General features: G+C 27.4%; 1 protein-coding gene across 2 annotated transcripts; it reads left to right on the plus strand.

The window, feature by feature from the left end:
- The first annotated feature begins 3,995 nt into the window (after positions 1-3,995).
- LOC126855112 (zwittermicin A synthase ZmaJ) lies at positions 3,996-15,831 on the plus strand. Of its 2 annotated transcripts, none has more exons than XM_050602495.1 (13): positions 3,996-4,452; positions 7,539-7,727; positions 8,125-8,400; positions 9,494-9,649; positions 10,130-10,356; positions 11,014-11,076; positions 11,918-12,149; positions 12,405-12,572; positions 12,769-12,965; positions 13,277-13,472; positions 13,949-14,309; positions 14,391-14,841; positions 15,176-15,831. In XM_050602495.1, the coding sequence occupies exons 2-13, from the start codon at positions 7,595-7,597 to the stop codon at positions 15,314-15,316; spliced, it is 2,601 nt and encodes an 866-aa protein (XP_050458452.1). In that variant the 5' UTR covers positions 3,996-4,452; positions 7,539-7,594; the 3' UTR covers positions 15,317-15,831. The 2 variants fall into 2 exon arrangements, with proteins under 2 accessions (XP_050458452.1, XP_050458453.1); XM_050602496.1 differs by having other exon boundaries at positions 7,595-7,727.
- The last annotated feature ends 722 nt before the right edge of the window (positions 15,832-16,553 follow it).

Here is a 16,553-nt window from a genome sequence, read left to right on the forward strand (position 1 = left end):
ATTAAAATGTCTTTGCTATATACCGCTTTATCTAAGTATAATCAAGTAATGTAACTTAAGTCAATTAATTTTTAAACTTTTAGAATTCTTATATGCATATCTTGTAAACCCTTGACAACAAATAAAATGACATTTTCTCGCTACAAGATAAAAAGTGAAAAAGATAAATGAATTATCTTCCTTGGCTTCCTTTCCATCTTACCTATTGCGACAGTGAAAGTATAAGGATGTTTAGACGAAGTATACAATGTAAACGCATTGACGTAGATGGTAGATAATTAGGCAATAAGTAGTATATAATGAATACGTATAAGATCATACGTGCTGATCTTGCGACATTTAAAAATAATGGATTAAATGCAAGCGTAAAAATAGCTAAAAGTCCTTTAATACTCTTTTTAATAATTTTCGATATTATATATTTCAATAACTAAAAAAAAAATTTTCAGCAAAAATTATAAATTAATTATAATTATTTAAAAATAGTTAAAGTTTTTTTTAGATATTTTTATTTATTAATATCATTGAAATTTACAAGTTCATAGAAAGAAAAAGTCACAGATTAATTCATTCATTTTATGAATTAATTAAGAATTTTAATGACTTGCGGATACGATAGCATCATGATACACAAATGAAGTCAGGATAAAAAAAAAAACAGTCTATTATTGTCTCATTGCACGTGTGTCATACATAGCTATAACGAATGCGTATTTCTTTAAAGATATGTGCTAAAATATTCGCCATTCATAAACGAGTGAAACAGATGTAATCGAAGAATCGGTATGCGTCATGGGAAAACGCTCAGACTGACTTGACCAAGAGTCTACACGTTGGAATTCCCTTATCGTGAAATGTCATGTAACGCAATTCGTAAATATGACGTAAAAATAATGGGAGAAAAGTGAATAACCAAGTATCGAAGCAAAAATAGAGAAAAATTAGAAAGAGCGAGAGAGAGACATCATCTATATATTTTTAAATCCTAAATATAATTTTCATTATTTTATAAAAAGCATCTCATACATAGGTAAGATTACAATATAAATGTAAAATTTATTAATAATAATATATAATTAAATTATCATATATACAATAATATAAAATTAATTAATTAATTGTTGCAAGGAGAGAGAGAGAGAGAAAGAGAGACAAAACAAATATGTAAATATTTTATATATTGCGATAAGAATTATGTTTTGCCGCGTTAAATAATCGAGGATAATGTTTGAGTAATGAAACATGAAAGTAAGCGTGGACCTTGAGTTCTGTCGGGTTCAACAAACTTGCGGACAATGATCGTAAAAAAATATCGCAGTATTACCAAATGCAATATTTATAATGTTTGTTTAATATTTTTAAGATTAAGTTAACGTATTTCTTTTAAAATCTCTAGAACAAAAATAAAAAAAAATATAATTTTTTTTAAACGTCATATATCGTAACGCAAAGATTTGGAATTGTTGGAAAATATTAATCGCAATTCTTAAATGCAATGGACTTTTGATAGATTACTTTGATGGAGATTCAAATTTGATCAGAAATAAAAGAATATATTTCTGATTTAACTGCAATAAAAGAAATTATTTAAATTCTAAAATAAAAACTAATCTTTATATTGCGAGTATAAAATTAATTAATTGTTTATTTTATTAATGCAAAACTGTATTAAAATCCATAAATCTTTTTATGGCATAACGTACTTATGTAGAATTTTATTGGTTGCATTCATTGTCGCAATAGGAAGATTGCGATGCAATAGGAAAATGAACATCTCGTTATCTTGGATCCTTTCATCATTGGCACGAGCTCGTGAACTAAATGACTAATAATATTGCAGCAAAATACAAACCTGACGTATCATTCTTATAAATACTTGCGCGATCACATTCGTGATAAAAACAAGGAAATTTTTCGCTCTTGTTTGATAAGAAAAAAATTTACGACTATAAAACCTCGTTTGTCGATTATTTATTTATTCATGATTTTTTTTATATTCTGCATGTGTACATTATTAAAATAATTACTCAAGAGTATAAGAACTTCATCTATTAATAATGCAACTCTAGTTATAATTTTGCAGAGCAATAAAAAAAAATGATTTTTATCAATCTGATATAAATTCTAGAAATAATTAAACTCACTTAATTTTAATCGTTAAAGTGCACAATTTATATTTCCAATTCGTTGACTACACTAATGAAAATGATAAGAAGATAGAAATAAATAAAAAGTAAAGTTTATTAAAAAAAGAATCATTAAATATAAATAGTAATAATAGAAATATAATTGATAAAAGATTTGTATGTATATATATATATATATATATATATATATATATTATATATTCGCAAAATATTTCTAATAATATAAGTTTTATTTAAGTTTTTATGTACCTCATATAAGTATGTGTTAAGTTATATTAGATATATTAAATCATTAATTATTATTATGAATAAATTATATTAAGTTTTATATTAATTATTAATTTTTTTATAATGTCAATTCATGCATTATCCTCATATGTAATGATCCTATTGTGATCTTAGAGAATAAAATATATATTTCTAGAGATCCGAAAAAATTGCCGAAAAAAAGATCTTCCATTCAAATAATCAATCTGGAAATTCCTTGACAGATACATATGCGAGATATACGTATGTTCCTTCGGTTGACACATTTTAATCAACAAATCGTTATGCTTTATTCAAAAATCTATTGAATATGTTAATCATTATGTATCGTATTTTCTGTTCGTAGTATCATTATTCCTATTTACTTCACGACGCAATAAATTGTTCTTCATATATTATGTGCATAAGTATACATGTATAGTGTTATACAAGTGGTAGAAAATAGTATAAAATTACATACAATGTAAAGTTCTGCATTTAACTATTCGATATGAATTGATATCGTCGCAAAAGTAATTACGTATTATTGTGTTACTATGTATAATTTAAGATCGATTTTTCTTTAAATTTAAATTACAGATTAGATTTAAATTGTCTGCTAATTTCAAATTTTTATAAGCAAGATCTTTTAGAATTATCTCTAATATCATTATATATTCTTTTAATGTACTAAATAAGAAGCTTATTATATAATTTTATGTAACAATCATGCCATGTTAAGCCATGCCTTTTCAATGTTTTCCTTATTTTGAAATGAATTATATGTATATCAATTATCTATATATATTAATTCGAGATATATGTATATATATAATTGTGATAAAATTAATTCAATACTATGCTTATAGTGTTTAATCTTATTTCGCAAATTTATCATTACAAATTAGTATTCGCGATTAAACATTAATAATAAAATAATAGTTTCCTCGCAATCATTTGTTGCATATTGTGTATATAATATAAAATAGAAAAAAGAACTTTTATAACATACCGAAGAAAGACTTTATCTCATGAAACAATAATTATTTTCAACATTGATCCAATTCACCTATCTATTTTATAAATTTATAATATTAAATTAATCAAATTTTCATCTGCACTTTTGCGTGCGATTTAATTGAATTTACTCTTCATAGTCCATATGATGTATTATATATTGTATAAATTAATATTATTATCAACATATTATCATTATTAAAACCTGTTTTTAAATTATTACACGTATTATATCGCAATAATAAAGAAACTATCTCAGAAAAAGCGTAATCATATCTAATAATAATAATAATAAAAATAATAAAATAATAAAAATAAAAATAGAAATAATTATTCTTGAAGCAGATAATACTTGGGACTGTAAAGGATACTTTCAGGCTGAATTTCCCCCCAATTTATGCAAAATATTTAAAAAAAAAAAAATTTAGATTATGACGCACGTCGGTGCGTCCCAGAATTAATAGAGAAGAGAAGGACAAAACGTTCGCCAGGTTAGCGTGAAGACTCGAGGAAGTAGTAGCAGCAGCGGGGGACAACGAATAATTCAGAATCCTCGTGGACGGTTCTATATAAGAGTACATGTTATATCAACCGGAGGAGGCATTCTCTCTTGGTCACTAGTCTACCGAAGATCAAACATTACGGTCGCGCTGATACAATCTGGCGAATAGCTTATGCATTGCAAAATCGCTTAAGCTGTTTTATGAAGGAAAGTCAGAAAAGAAATAACCAAAGTAGAATAACCGGAATAACCGGAAAAAAAAAAGGATCGTGTAAAAGAAGCAGGAGAGGCAAAGAAGAGAAAAATAAGAAGAATTAATGAGAGACGAGTGTGTGGAGAAATTTAAGAGAAATATTAGTGATCGGTCGACGAAAGAGAAAGCAGAATATATATTTATATATATATAGTAAAAGTATATCTTTCAGAATCATCGTATTTCAAAGATCGGCAGTGTGAAAGCGCAAAATTAAAGTTAATTTTTCACTGTGAATAATTGATTGTCGGAATTAAACAGGAAAACGGAGAGAAGGAAGTGACAAGGTGAGTGAGTGTCGGGATAATGAATACAATGTTACATCAAAGGCTAGTTGTTGCGGTCCTAATTATTTGCTGAATTAAAAATAGCTGTTAAGCACAGTACAGTATCGTAAAAACGATACAAGTATAAGTGTTTATTCAAAAATCAATGTTTCTTTTTTACGAAAAGAGAAAGAAGAGGAGAAGAAGATTCGGAATAATTATATTTTTCACATCTAAAGCATTTTGCCTTAAACATTTTTCTAAATTTCTTAGATATTATAAAGGTACACGATTTGTGTACGGATTTATTTTTACATAGTTAAAACTTTTAATAAAGTCATATCCAAATAGAATTTTATCAAAAAAAAAAATAATAATAATATTTAAAATAAATAAATACAATATTTAGTTATTTTTACAAAAAAATTCTACCAAATAAATATAACTAACTATAATTTTATTGCGTATAATAATTTATAATTGCGTACCGATACTTTACGGGATGTAAACGTATATACTAGAGAAGTATAAAACTGAATATATATAAATTAAACATATCTCATATTTAAATTAAAAGAAATATTTGAGAAGTTGTTGTTTTATTCTCATATACGCCGTTTTAAATATCAAAAAAGATCTTGATGCAATCTAATTTTAATGCAAAAAAATTATAAGAAATATACCCATATATTTAAAAAAAAAATAAATGTTATATATGTATAAAAAACTGGAAATTTCACAAAAACATCTTCAAAAAAACTATTCGAACCTTCAAAGCTTAATACACTAATACCTAATACTGCATTTCAGTCTTTTTTCCGTTTTCGAACTTTCAAAGCTTGCAAGATACACGCACAGTACATTATTGTAATGAGTCGCAATGATAATTGCTGCATTTTAATAATAATTTCTTTTATCTATTCCCGATAAAAAAGTTAATAATGAGAACCCGAAGTAGTACATCTACATAGCTAAAATTTTTAATAAAGTCACACAAGTCCAAATAAAATTTTACAAATAAAAGAAAAAAAATAATATTCTTAATTTTTTTAATATTCTTATTTTCTCCCAAAAATATCGATATATTTACGTAAATTCATAATTATTTGAATGTTGATGTTATTAGAGCAAGACAATGCGCTTGAGCAACTAGCGTTCGTTAAAATTTCAAATCGTCTTACTCTACGTAACAATCAATTCTGTTATCGGTTAATCGCTATATATTATTCATTATTAAACATAATTTATCTATAACAATGAATTGGCCTTTATTTCAAGTTTTTTTTTTATAATATTTTTATAATATTTAATAATTATTATAACAGAATGCGTTACGTGTATAATTCGTTCAAAATTATTAATTCCTAAATCTCAAAATATTCAAACAGTTAATATTCAAATATTCATATCTTGTATTCATATTATAATTAAAATTCAAACATATAATTAAACGGCTCGCGCATACAATATTAATGTGATGTCTTGCATATCAGTAGTATTTAACTATAAATCATATACAAGTAATAATAAATAGAAACGCTCTACATGTCTAATTTAATCTAATACTCTCATATCATTCATAGCGTGTAAAATATGTAATTCATATGCAAGGCGCAACATTAACGTGCACGCAACTTATGCGTGTGCGTAAACAACCTTCCGCTAAACGTGAATTTCTTTACCTTTCTCTTCATCGATTCAAGGCGAGAGTTCTGACAACTTCTTGTTTTCCATTCTGACAGCAGCGCTACAGTATTCACGTAATATAGTCTCAGGGAAGCGGGCATTTCATATGAAGTTTTTCAAGAAATAAAATGCAAATCTATTTTTTGCAGTAACCGGATTAACTTTTATTTTCCGATACGTATCGTAATCATTTTTATAAGAATTCCAATTGTTTGAATAATCTCATGGAATTGCTAATTGATTGGACGTATAACGCAAATCTAAATGGTATAAATAGATTATGAATAAGTGACATTTACTGTTTTTCAGAGCGATAATTAAAAACATTATTATAATTTTTGCAAATAATTATTATACTGTTACATATCGTTCCGATGATTAATGCGCAATAATATTAAAACAGAACAAGATTTATCAATTAAGAATTATTATTATTATTCTTATATATCAGTTATTACAGATTATTAGTTATTAGCTTAACTTTTCAAAATGCTTATTGTAATCGTTCATATCATATTGAAGATATAGAAGCAAAAGTTATGTATAGTATACTCTTTTTTTTCAATTACTTTCAAAATTAAAATTGCACTCTTAAATAATAATAAATAATGTAACATATGATATATTAAGGCTACCGCACATGGTGCTTGTTTCCTTGCTGGATCGCTTGCTGGATATTTTTGCTGGTTGTCAGCTGGTGCAGACTCCGCCGTTTGGAGCTGCGTTGACAGCGCTGTTGGCTTGGCTTTAAGCGGGGAGCACACACTTTTGCATAAGCGCATAACCATAAACATAAAGAAATTGATTGGTCCACAAATGTATGCATGAGAAAATGAATCAATCAATTTCCTTATGTTTATTGTTATGCGCTTATGCAAAAGTGTGTGCTCCCCGCTTATGACTTCAGACAGAGCGCGCTGCTGATTTGTCGCTTGTTTTCTTCATGCATCGATTTTTTTAGCTTTACGGCCATGGTGACTGTGATAACCACAGTTCAACGTGTTCTGATTGATTCTTCTTGCGAGCCAGCAGAGAAATCTACTAGAAAAATAGCGCTCAAAGGATTCAATGACCGAATTCCAGGAGACTAGCCAGCAGCGCGTCACCATCAGTGACGTCACTTTTTCATCATCGCTCCCAGCACAGCTGTCATCGCAGCTTGTCACAGCTCCAAGCAAGCGATCCAACAATCACCATGTGCGGCGGGCTTTATTTTTGCGCAATAGAAATGCGAACTTTCGCATCTATGCACAGAATAAAAAATTTAATGTGCGATATAAAATTGGCATTTATAAAATTATCGATTTCAGAAAGAGATATTTCAAGCAAGCTTTATCCTCCTTTTCCCCTTTCTCGAAAATATCAATATGCATTTATAAATGTACACTCTTTATTAATTTTCATTTAAAACTAAATTTTAGCTCTTCGCTAATCGGACTCATAATAAATAATAGTTACTTCGAATAAATATTTGAAGATGGGTACTTTGCAGCAGCAATCCATCTTAAAGGGTCAACAAATAGAAAAAAGCGAAGAGAAAGATTTAGTGCACGAATTGTTCAGTGGCGCAGCAAAGATTCATGAGAATCAAATCGCATTATATTATAAAGGTAAGAGCTTCCGCTTCGTGATAGAAAAGACAAAAATTCATCAAAAAGGAATCTCAGAGATCATATGATTCCTATAAAATTTATAAAAATATGTTTTCTAATTAACAGTATTATTTTAGCTAGTAATAAAGTTAAAGCTATTTATTCATAAATATTTTATATGCAAATAAATCAAGATTAATGCAATTAAGATTAATAATGTTAAGTAATTTGATAAGAAAGAAAGTGTGTAAATGATTGAAAATGATAGAATTCGAATGCAATTGTTCCGACTTGAGATATAGTAATAATAATATATATGCAAAACTAATTTAACTGTCTCTAATTATGTTCAATGCAACGTGAAAATATCGTGTCAAAAGAATTAGTATAAACATTGAGATTGAAAATTCCACAGATGATAACAACCGGGAACACGTGTTGTCTTTCAAAGAATTAGACAACATTACCAATAGATTGGCACGAGTCTTGCAAAAATACGAAAAATCGGAGACAACTTCTCAATCACTGGTGGCTGTCTGCATGAAAACGTCACATCGTCTTCCAATCGCATTACTTGGTATACTCAAAGCAGGAATGGCTTATCTACCTTTGGACGCGGAATTTCCGATGTCCAGGACAAAGCACATTCTCGAAGAAGCACAACCACTAATAGTATTGATCGAAGAAGGAGGTAAACATCACTTTTTTTACATCTCATGAAAGGCCTAAGTAAATATTACTAAAAATTTTTAATTATTTTTTCACTTTTAAATTTGGTTTTAACAACAGTGATAAATTTTAATCCTACTTTTAAATTATTTATCCATCTCTTGCTCTATTCTTAATTTGAATGTGAGTTTTTTTCTATATAATTTCAATTCTAAATTTTTTAAAAGCACAACAATTAATTAAACGAAATTTATCAACATTAATAAAACTAATTTGTAAGATTACATTTTAGTGAGAATAATTTATTAATCTTAAATTACTAATTCTAAAGTTCTATAACAATTAAGTAAGCGATTTTTTTCTTTTTCTTTAATAGATTATATATAATCCATAATATAAATTTTAAAATATAATATGTTTTTGGTTTAATGTAATAGTGAGATATCTTTAAATAACGAGATTAAAAAAATAATTATTATTATTGAGACGATTTAATGATTAATTGATAATTTAAATTTTATTTCTGAATGTTATTATTTTAACTTTATTTAATATTAATGTATATTAATTTTGCATTATTGTCAATAAATTATTTCATTATCGTCAATTTATACAAATTACTAAAATATATCTCATATAATCTTGTTTATTTATAATAAAGCTATTTTGATGTTGAAATATGACAACGGATTATCAAGATTAGCATTAATTAAAGTTGATAGATCTGTCCGCGGATAAATTAAGCGTGCAGTATGTAATAAATGTGAGATATTTATTATTTAAATGTGAGATATTTAATATTTATATGTAATAATTGTGAGATTTTTAAAGCAATTAATTTTTTTCTTTATAATTATGTTGAGCAAGCTTCTTGCGCAAAATCATATATTTACATAAAGATATTTTGAAAGCATATAAATTTTCAAAGTATATATAATATACAGAAAATGTAAATATATGTATTTTATTATTTAATCTACATAACAACACACGAAAATACCTTAAGTTTTTACGTCTTATTACGATACAATTCGAGAAAAGAATCAATATTTTTTGCCTAACATTGATTTATTTATTGGATACAGTTAAATAAAAAAGATATGATTTTCATTTAGTGGATTTGTCAATTTATGAGGGAACCTCGATCGTGACGTATGAACAGCTTTTGAGAGAAGCTGAGCAAGAAAAAGAAGACACGTTAAAAACCAAAAAGTGGTCGAATCAACTTGCCATTGTTCTTTATACTTCCGGCAGTACAGGAGTTCCAAAAGGTAACATCATATTCGTATTAATTATGTATACGATACGTTACGTATACAAAAAAAGATTTACATATTAGCAGTATAATTATCTCTCACAAGACCAAGATGCATATTTACATGATTATTTTCCCATCGTAAACTGATTTATAAATGTTTTTAAAATATTGCAAATATCACGTGACATAATTTCACAGTATTATAACACATAGCAAATAATAAAAAAAAAAAAACGTCATTAAATCATTATTTTTGTTGCAAAAGTCAGCTGTCTAATTCAATAGCAAAAAAAAAAAAATTATATACACGTTACATACACAAGCGTGACATCAAGAATGTCGTTGCACTTTCACAGCTCATGTTTAAATTTAATTGCATATTAATTGTATAATATATTAAGTACGTTCAACTGAAACATAGACTGACATTTTTATGGAATAACGATCTAAGTCCATGTTTATATGTAATTAGTATTTAATAATTTTTTTAAAGGTGTACTTATACCGCATGTTACTCTACTGAATCGTCTACAATGGCAATGGAGAGAACTTCCGTACGTTGATAACGAAGAACGATGCGTCTTTAAAACTGCTCTCACATTCGTCGACAGTGTCCCGGAGATTTGGGGACCCCTTCTACAAGGCCGTACGCTGGTGATTGTGCCGAAAAGCGTTACGAAAGATCCGGAGAAATTCGTACCGCTATTGGAGAAACATCAGGTAACTTTCAAAATTTACTAATTTATTGTGCAATAATTGCAACAATGCAAAATATTTTATAACAAGTGTAAAGAACTTTGACAACTTGTTAGAGAGATTATCACGAGTAGAAAATAATTATTAGTTCTCTCCTAAGTAAAAGACAGAAATATAAAGCAAATAAAATTATTATATATTTATTACATAATTTTAATATATTTATTAAATATTTATTATAATTATAAAAAATATAATTTACATTTATTTCTTACTGAGGACAGTCTCTCACTAACATGGTAAGAATTTTTAGATTTTACAAAATTTTTTATTGGAAATTGTATATCATCCTATATATATTTCTCATGCTATAAATTAAATTAAATTATTGTCACTTTATAAGATGATATTTTTTATATGTTTGATCTATTTTAAAGAAAATAATTATACAAAAAGCGTATTTAATGTGGCAATTTTAATATATTTGCAATTAGCAGGTGATTTACTCTAATAGTTTAAAAATAAACTTTAAAAAAATCAAACTAATTTAAAAAGAAATCGACTTTTAATCATAAACAATTTAGGATCTTACAAAATTGTTGATCCCTTTCAAAGATAAATTATTTTAAATTTATGCGCGCAATACAATTTACAAAAAACGAAAAATCATGCATGTTTCAGATACAACGTTTAGTGCTTGTGCCATCATTGCTACGTTCGCTGCTCATGTATTTGGGTTTGCGAGTGAGTATACATTTAACTACATTTAACTACGCAATTATATAAATTTCTCGGAATTGTAATTTTTATTTGACACAACATCGTATAAGATCTAAGTTACTGCGTATTTATTTTACTGGTTAGATTTAATAGTCGGGTAAAAAAGATACTGCGCTTATTTTTATCTGATTATTAAATCTGACCACTGAAATAAATCTCTAATAACTTGCGAGAGTAATCATCAAGCGCTCTGCGGGTAAAATATAAGCATAATCTACAATCTGGAATGGACAGCGAAAACATATTGCTTTTCCTCTTAAAGGCTAGCAAAAACTTCAAACAGCCTTGTACTCTTGGCATTTCAGCCAGACACTTTTAATTAAGAAACACACCTCCAACAAGGAGATATGTTTATTCGCAATAGTTAAGTTTAAACAAATTACATGCTATATATAAATGAAATAAAATATTATAGTTGAATCAAAGTGCGTTTACAAATCGGTGACATTTAAATCAGCTGATAGGATCTTCGCAATTGACAGAAATTTTTCCATAAATCAACACGAGCAATGCTTGTATTAAAATCATCTTAGATTAAATATATAGATTAAACTATTTTTTTCCTAATTAGCAAGAGTCACACAATTATTTATCACCTTGCATGAATTATTTAAAGCAAATTGAATAATTGAATAATTTTATTTAAATCAATCCCTTGTGATCTACATTTACCGCGTCACATTGAAACGTAGCATGTTTCTATAATAGAAACATCTGATTTATTAAAATTGGAGACAAAAACAATTACCGTCTACTACGCCTGATTCTAATTGTAATATACGATCTATATTATCATTTTGCGCAGAATAATAATAATCTCTCGACAAGCTCTCAACAAGCTCTCGATCGCTTGAGACTCTGGATTTGCTCAGGAGAAACTTTATCAATCGCATTGGCCGATCAATTTTTTGATACATTTAACAACAAGGACAAAATATTGGCTAATTTCTACGGCAGTACAGAGGTCATGGGTGACGTCACATATTACCTTTTAAGCAATCGCGCGCAATTACAAGGAATGGAGAAAGTGCCAATAGGTAAGAATAAAATTTTTATCTATCGAATATGATTTAGGAATTGATGCTTCATTAATTGTAAATAATTTTGTAATTAATTAATTTTTTTTAAATTAATAAAGAGATAATATTGACAATGACTTGATAAATCCTTTTAATATCTAGAATTCTAATAGACAGACTATCAACTAATCATCGAACATAGCTAATAAAAAAGATGGTAAAAAATTATCGCTGATATAATATCTTATATCGCTTGACGCACTTTTGTTGCAGGAAGGCCGATCGACAATTGCATAATTTATCTCGTGAACAAGGACATGCGATTAATTCCCCAAGGAGAAGTCGGTGAGCTAATCGTGGCAGGAAGAAATCTCACCGCGGGTTATATACGCGAACGAGACACACATAAATTTTTGGACAATCCCTACGCTATCGATCCAAGTGAGAAAAATAAAAAAGACGTAAGAATATCGGATACCGGTCTATTAAACTCGAAGAATTTATATTGCGGCCTGCAAATATTTTCATTCGTAATCTCTTTCGCGAGACGAAGCAATAATTAAAGGATTATATTATCGTATCCTATACATTACAGCTTTGTTATATATTTCGAACAAATATGCTGATTTATTTGCAGAATATCCAAAGATTTTTCGTACTGGCGACTACGCTAAAATTGCCAAAGGTTCGATAATTTACGAGGGACGAGTGGATTCGCAGATTAAAGTTAGAGGTCATCGCGTCGATCTTACGGAAGTTGAGAAAATAATTGCCAAGATATCCGGTATCGATAAGGTCGTGGTTCTTTGTTACAAGCCCGGTGAACTGTCACAGGTAAATGCGTATGCGCGTAAAGTAAAAAAAAAAATACTATGAAACGTTGTTTAATTATTTTCGAAAAATAATTCTCTTCTTTTAGAAGATTTAAATATCCAAAGCGTTTCGTATATAAAATTAATTTTCAATATTTTTGTTCGCAGATCATTTTGTATATTACACACATAAGAACACTCTCAATTAAATATAGATATTTTATAAATACGGCTTTTCCACAAAATAGTATACAACTTATACTAACTTTAATAGTATATAAATTATAAAATCTTTATATCATGTTAAGTTTTATATTTTGCTTTTTCTCTCAGGCATTAATAGCTTTTGTTACCATCGTTGATGACACGACTCTATCCAATTCGGAGATTAAAAATCTTCTCCAAAAAACGTTGCCACCATACATGTTACCACAAATATTTGTCATTGACCACATACCTCTTTTAATCAATGGAAAAACGGATCGACAGTCATTGCTAAAACACTATGAATCATTTTATCCTAATAATGGTATGTCAAATTAGTGATTTTATATTAATTTATCGAGCAAAATATCATATGTATAATATATCTATACCTCCTTGAACTATCATGATATAAGTAATTGAAAGAAGTAATTAATGTATCAATTAATTGATATATCCATCCAATATATTAATCAAATTAATATATTTATAAGTATTTAAATTTTTCGAGCAATTAAATTTCGTGCATATTATTTCAGCAAGTAATTATTCTTACATTAAAATTGAAAGAAATTTTTTTTCTAAAAAAGAATTAAAAAATTCCCATGTTTTTAAATTATAATTACTATTCTTTTAAAAATTAAAAACTTGAATGCCCAGAATAAATCATGTCATCAAAATTTTTTTACATTAAATAAATAAATAAAAAAAAATTCTTCTGAAAGTGACCCATCATTTTTATCATAAAAGATCTATTATTGTATCACATATACTAAGTTTCTGGAAAATTTTATTCTACAGAAGACAACGTTGCTGCGAATTGCAATTACAGCGGTGTACCAGATCAAGATCTTGAGAAAGCCAGAGTTCTTTTTCCGACTGTCGCATCCGTAATCGGACGAAATGATGCGCTAGTGAATCTGCATGCGAATTTCTACGAGCTCGGTGGAAATTCCTTAAATTCCATTTACACTGTGACCAAGTTAAGGGACCAGGGTTATGAGATTAGCATCACGGATTTCATCACGGCAAAAGATTTGGCCGAAGTATTGGACCGCATGAAACTTATATCTTCTGACGAAAAACCTCTGAAGGAGACAATCGACCAGAAACCGTATATTTTCGAAACGTTAAGCGATTCTCACAAGCTGGACGCGATCGAGTGAGTATCATTCAAAATTCGATTCTCAATTCAGGCAGAAAATGACGCACTTACAATATAAATATGTTTTAATATTTGCAGAATAATCACAGAGAGCTTTTATTCGAAAGCCGATTTGGAGCAATGGTTAATGCCGGACATAACGAGAGCCGATTATCGGGAATTGATGGAAGCTATATGGAACTCTCTCATAGAAAAAGGTTTGAGCTTCGCGATAAAATCGGCGCAAAATGACAAAACGATCGGAGTTACCCTTAATTTTGATGTTTGGGACGAACCTGAACTGACACTGAACTCTAAATTAATGATTATATTCGACTTTCTCGAGTATCTGGAAAAACCGATTAAAGAAAACAAACTACCGAAAGGCAAGGGCAAAATAATGCATAATTCCATGATGGCGACATGCAGCGACTTGAATTTCGCGGAAAACGTATTAGTGATGCAACAGATGGAAGAGTATTGTTTACAATTCGCTCAACAAAAAGGATTCGCCGGGATATTCACTACAAATACCAGTCCTCTCACTCAGGTAAACAATAAATTCTCTCTCAAATATCTTTCATAACAGAGAGCATACTTTAAATCTCTATAATTCGCGAAATATCAGATAGAATTCTATTCATATAATTTAATGTGCCATATATTTTAACAAATGTATATATCCTGAGATGTATTTTGAATGATACATATACTTTTTATAATTTTTTCTATGTCACACATAAAAAACAAAAATAATAAATAAAAATAGTAAATAAAATTCTACACAAAATTTTGTCGCAAATTATAGAAAAAAAAAAATATATATATATATATATATCGCTGAAAGAATTATTAATTTACATTTTTACGTAAACTTTATGCAGCAACTTGGCATGGACGTGTATGAATATGACACATTGCTGGTATATCAAGTGAATCAATATGAGACACCCGATGGAAATAAACCTTTTGGAAAAGCCCCCGACAGTCAAGTGGCAATTTGCGCATTGAAAATGATTAACTGAAACAATTTTAATTAAAAGAAAAAAAGTATTAGTATCATAAGCATCATCTCTGTGATCTTTCATCGACATATTCATTGTTAATAATTCATTATGACAAGGCTTTATATCTTTCCATTCTTTCACATCACTTTTTGTTATTTTCTATAAATATCAACAGCAAACAATATATCGCTAACAATAATTGTGTAATTGAACAACTATCTATATTGTTTGTCACAAACATAATGTAATTATTGTTTCTTTATCATCATTTCATTTTCTTATTAGATTAAAAAAACTTTAGAATCTTAAGATTAATTATTTTAGAAGAATTTGTTTTAATTATTTATTAATATTTGTCATATTTATCTGTACAAAAATGTATGATATAATTTTATAGCTTTATAAAATTTTTATCGAAAATACATAATTGTCAAAAAAATAAAAATCGATAATTATATTATAATCTGATCTTTAATATTAAAGAACCATATTTCGATAAATATATGTATTTTAATAAAAAATTATTGTAATAAAAATACTTATAATAGACTTAATATAAAAATTTTTTTATTTGTTTGTGTTAATTATTAACATATTATTAATATTACTGATATATTCAAACTGTCTTTCATCTAGAGATTATTGTAAAAATCAATAAAAGTATGATAATTATTAGAGCCTTTTTTATATATTATAGTACTTTGTAAAATATTTATGTAGATTAATTTTTTTTTTGCACAAAAATAAATACATAACGAATACCTTAGTAAAAATAAAGATATAATGATAACATTTTTACATGTACATTTTTGTGCATAGACATATATATGCAATAGTTGTAACAAGTAATAGCTACGATTATTAGAATTTGTAATTATTATTATTACTTCATCATGATGAAACAGCTAGAGCAACAAAAATTGTTATATATATATATATATATATATATATATATATATATATATATATTTAACTACCGATTAAGCTTAATTATTATAATGATATTAAACGCATTTCATAAAAGCTAAAATTTTTCTAATATAGAACTTTTTTGCACGATTTTTGCATATTACTTACATTTCTAATAGAAATAAAATAGTAATTTGAATAAATTGCTTTAAATCATGATCTAGCTTTTAGAATAAAAAAATTAATTATTAATTAATTATTGTAAAATTGTTGCACGGACAGAGTTATCATTTGTATTTCATATAAACAAAATATTATAAATAAAAACGAAACAATAAATTAAATA

This window comes from Cataglyphis hispanica, chromosome 15 (assembly GCF_021464435.1).
Source record: "Cataglyphis hispanica isolate Lineage 1 chromosome 15, ULB_Chis1_1.0, whole genome shotgun sequence".
Lineage (NCBI taxonomy): Eukaryota > Metazoa > Arthropoda > Insecta > Hymenoptera > Formicidae > Cataglyphis > Cataglyphis hispanica.